The following is a 4,109-nucleotide window of genomic DNA, read 5'->3' on the forward strand; positions in this document are numbered from 1 at the left end:
GACTTTGTTTGGGTTTTTGGCGTGAAGTGGAGAAATAAAGTAATAGAGAGTGGCAGCGCCGAGTAAGCCTCTAAAATTGGGTAATTGGTCATGATTTAACTACTACTTCCTCGACTACTTAGATGGATAATTCAGCTAAAACATTTTGTACAGACAGGTATAGCATTTACAACAACGAGAAAGTGTAATGGCGTTATCTACCTTAATTTCAAAAGTGCACACACGATGTTAGCAAAACACGTTTTGAACTTGTAGGCAGGAGTACTAAATTAAAATAGTCCATTTGGAAAGGGCTAATGTAAAGAAATCGACACAATGATGGTGGATGATAAGGTTGATGCGGAGACGAGAAGGAAGCATGATTGAGAGAATCATGCGATGAATTATCCAATAGTAAAAAGGGGTGCGTATGGGCGCACTGTAGGAAGGTTGGGAAGGCAGAGTCGTGAACAGAGGTTAAGGGGCAGAGAGCAGTTTTTAAATGCTAATGGAGTCTAAAGGGATTGAAGGTCCCAAGTGTTGTGATGCCTAAAGAGTAGAGGTGTGGCTTTCGAGGAATTAGTGGTATATGACCTGTCGGCATTTTCAACTCTGCCAGGAGAAACATTCCTACAGTGGATTTGGTATTTACCGTGACTGTGGATGTAGAGTGGAACAATTAACCGGCTTCCTGAGTGTTAAATTTACATCTACCTCTGTGTGTCTTATTCCAAGTTCATATTGTCAGATGCGATTGAGAGGGCAGTATCCCGTGGAGGGAAGCAATGAAGTTCCTCGGTCTTTTCTTCTGTGCTGTTAAGGATGAGTGATTGCTGCAGTTTAAGTGGCCATGTCTGCTGTCACGTGCCGGAGCTGTGACAGCATGTTGTGATCACTGCAATGTGGAATTTGACGCAGCAAAACTGCGTCTCAATTTCAGTGTTGAGGCGCACCTACGCCTGCACTGAGTGCAGAAGTAGAAGCAACAGGTGAATAGATTAGCAAGCGAGTAGACGAAATTAATATTAGGATATTGATATTTTGTAGAACCTATCAGAGGCAAATAGAGCTTAACCTGCTGGTCCTTTGCCACCACTGCCAGTGCCAGGTCTGCGTCCACTGCCGTGAGAAGCATTGCAACGGTGTGGATGACATAGTGATGTCGTTCCCACGACTTTCTTTTCAGTTCAATATTGGCGATCAAAGGTAGGTGCGGCATGACGATTGTACTCCTCCACTTAATATGCTTTTGAGAGGTAGAAGGCCTTTACTGTGAGTCTCGTGGATTAGGTCTCCTCTTTTCCTTAAGGCATGGGTAAACTGAAGTGGCATGGCCGCAGTAGAGATGACGATGTCGGAGTAGACCATGGGCTAGAAGAAGAGGAGCAGTCAGTAGGGAAGATGGAGGAGTAAGACCAGGATAGACAGCCTCTGACTGCCCGCACTTTATCCAGAGTGGTCTTGGGCTTGTGAGACTTCAAATTTATGACGAAGGAGAAGGTGGTCAGTTCTTCTTCTGCCACTTATGTTAGTCTTTTAAGTAGACTGAGGAATTGGAGAGTCTCTTCTCTGAGTATGCATTGCCCTTCAAATTAATTTTAGCATCTTTGCATTGATTTGTATATGCATGGATAATTTCCTTCTGTGATGTTTAGTTTAAATGAGGAAAACGCAGAAGAGAAGGGCGAGCTACAGATATAAAACAAAAAGAGCATGCTACGAGGCATTCATTCTTTAGATTGCAGTTTAACTGGGCTAGAAGTGAGTCAAAAAATGGCCATGATTGTTGGCTGAAGTGAAGTAAAGATCTTAGGTACAACACGCAGAATTATAAAAGAAAAGAGGGGGAGTTAAGTGATGATGGAAGGTGATCTGCTGCCTCTATATGGACTTCCTTTTACTGAATGTTTGTAATTCCTGGCTGCACCAAGCACGGGTGCATGAATGATTACAATCCTTAATTCCCGAGGTGGTTGGCAGAGTGGTTGGAGTGCTAGTGCAATGCTTGGTGTGGTCCATCAATTAGAGTGTAGCCATTTCTGCATTGATGTAGTAATAGTATTGTGGGTAGAATTCGGAGTAGGTAGGCATGAGACATGATATGAGGAAAGCACCAAAGGCCTTTTGTTTATCTGTGGAACAGTAGTTATGCACTTTTTTAAGGGCGAGGACGACAAGGTGGGTAGCAAGGACAAAGCTGTTGGCACTAGTGACGGGCGTAAGGTGGATGCATTGCGCCTATTCATTGCTAATCTGGACCGTTGGACCACGCAGCAGGACTTGAAGGAGTACTTTTCTCGCTACGGCAGCATTACAGGTTTAAACCTGATTCGTGAACGCGAGAGTGGGATGCCACGAGGCATTGCTTTCGTGAAAATGGCTACACCGCAGGAAGTGAAGGCTATTTTGAAGGCGTGTCCTCATTATCTGCGCGGGAGAAGCATCGTCGTGCGACCCGCATATTCGAGAGACTCGAGGTGAGTTGCAATGCCACTGTAATACACCTAGGCCCATTTTGGCAAATCTAACCGCTTTATTTTTTTTCTAGAAGAAAAGTTGCGAATTCCAGTAACGCCAAAACTAACCATCAGTTGGTTGTTCACGATCTACCACCTCAATTAAGTAAGGAAAACATCCTAGAGCTCTTTGGCGGATTCGGTTCAATTACAAACATAAGGATAGACCAAACCATAGGCAAAGCCTTCGTCAATTTCTCTACTGCAGTAGCGCTCCAACTGGCAATCGCCGCAACTCCTCCCCGCCTCAAGGGTGTGAGCCTTCATGTATCATTGCCCCGTGCTCACGAATGGAGGTACGTAATTATTCAATGTTTTGCTTTTTCTTCCCAACTAATCTTTTGTTCGCAGTAACATCATGCTGTAAGATTTTGTTCAAGGGTAACTCACTTGAAAATTACTTGTAAAACCTAGTTTCCGGCTACTAATTTTTGGTAAAATTGAAGCCTTACTAATGCTGCAAGGCTGGAATAAATATACTCAGATAGCTGATGTCCGAAGGCCTTGTTTCTTCCAGGCTTACGTATTAGCATGCTACAGATGTTTTGGTGTCTTCTTATGTTCCCATATCTTTGAGTGATTATATGGTCTGGTTGATGATGAATGGCTAGCATTTGCTATGTCTAACTTTGCACCCAATCCCAATAACAAAGCCAAAAATGCTAATATCTCTTCCTAAGACAGTGCCTTTAATGTACTCGTCCCTGTCGTTTACGAATCGGCTCAGGATAAACATCGAATAGATTCGGAACCCAAATGCAAATACATGTACAGGTAAGTTTCGTGCACTTGTTCTGCCACGGTGGCGCACTGGCAAATAAAGTGAGCTGAATGCTGCTGGGACATGGGTGTGTGCCTGTGAATGTAGTATTGTGAGGGTGTAACGTAGAATGCGTGTTCTCTAATTAACTTTGCACACATTGAATGTCACACCCATGCTCAAAGAATTGGAGAGTGCCGGAGAAAGAGGCAGAGAATAGCACGCATTTTGCAGAGACACAGACTGTGCCTTATTCTCACTGTATTGTTTGTGCTTAACGACTTCCAAAAGTTGAATATTGCTCATCAGTGGTTAATTTGAAGTCTGTTTATGGTATTCAGTATCACCCGAAAGTAGAGGCCGTTGAGATACTGCGATTCTGGGGTAGCTTAAACATGTGGTAGAAATGCTAATGCCATGTTCCTCATAGGCTCGATTTGCCGCATACCCAGTTAATTTTACGGTTTTTGTATCTCATCTCTTTGAGTAAGTTGTGTTTCCTAGAGGAAATTGTACGACTAATTGCTAAAGTGTCTACTTTTACGCGCAGCTCCAATCACAACGTGTAAGTGAGTATGAGCTCCCATCAAGATTGGGACGCTTCTTCACAAGTCAGTTGGAACAACGATCGGTATTATGACGATTGGGACTAGCTGGAGCCTCACAGAAAAGACAAGAAAAGGTAGGTTGTGTGAATATATCATTTTGCTAGAAAGACCCAGTGGTAGATAAAGTGAGTTCGATGTTGCAAGAGCAAGTGAAATGTGGTGTTGCAGGGGTGTGACTTACAATTCACGTTCTCTAATTGTCTTAAACGCATATCAGATGTTACATTCATCCGCAAAGTATCAAAA

General features: G+C 43.3%; 1 protein-coding gene across 1 annotated transcript; it reads left to right on the forward strand. All coding sequences in view use genetic code 11, as the record gives it.

Moving 5' to 3' along the window:
* Nucleotides 1–2,127: 2,127 nt before the first annotated feature.
* Nucleotides 2,128–3,824, forward strand: EGR_08093 (DAZ-associated protein; the record flags this gene model as incomplete). Its single annotated transcript, XM_024497342.1, has 4 exons — nt 2,128–2,456; nt 2,528–2,791; nt 3,180–3,269; nt 3,806–3,824. 4 exons carry the CDS (start codon nt 2,128–2,130, stop codon nt 3,822–3,824), a joined length of 702 nt encoding a protein of 233 aa, XP_024348213.1.
* Between the last annotated feature and the right edge of the window lie 285 nt (nt 3,825–4,109).

This window comes from Echinococcus granulosus (assembly GCF_000524195.1).
Source record: "Echinococcus granulosus chromosome Unknown EG_S00096, whole genome shotgun sequence".
NCBI classification, from domain to species: Eukaryota; Metazoa; Platyhelminthes; class Cestoda; order Cyclophyllidea; family Taeniidae; genus Echinococcus; species Echinococcus granulosus.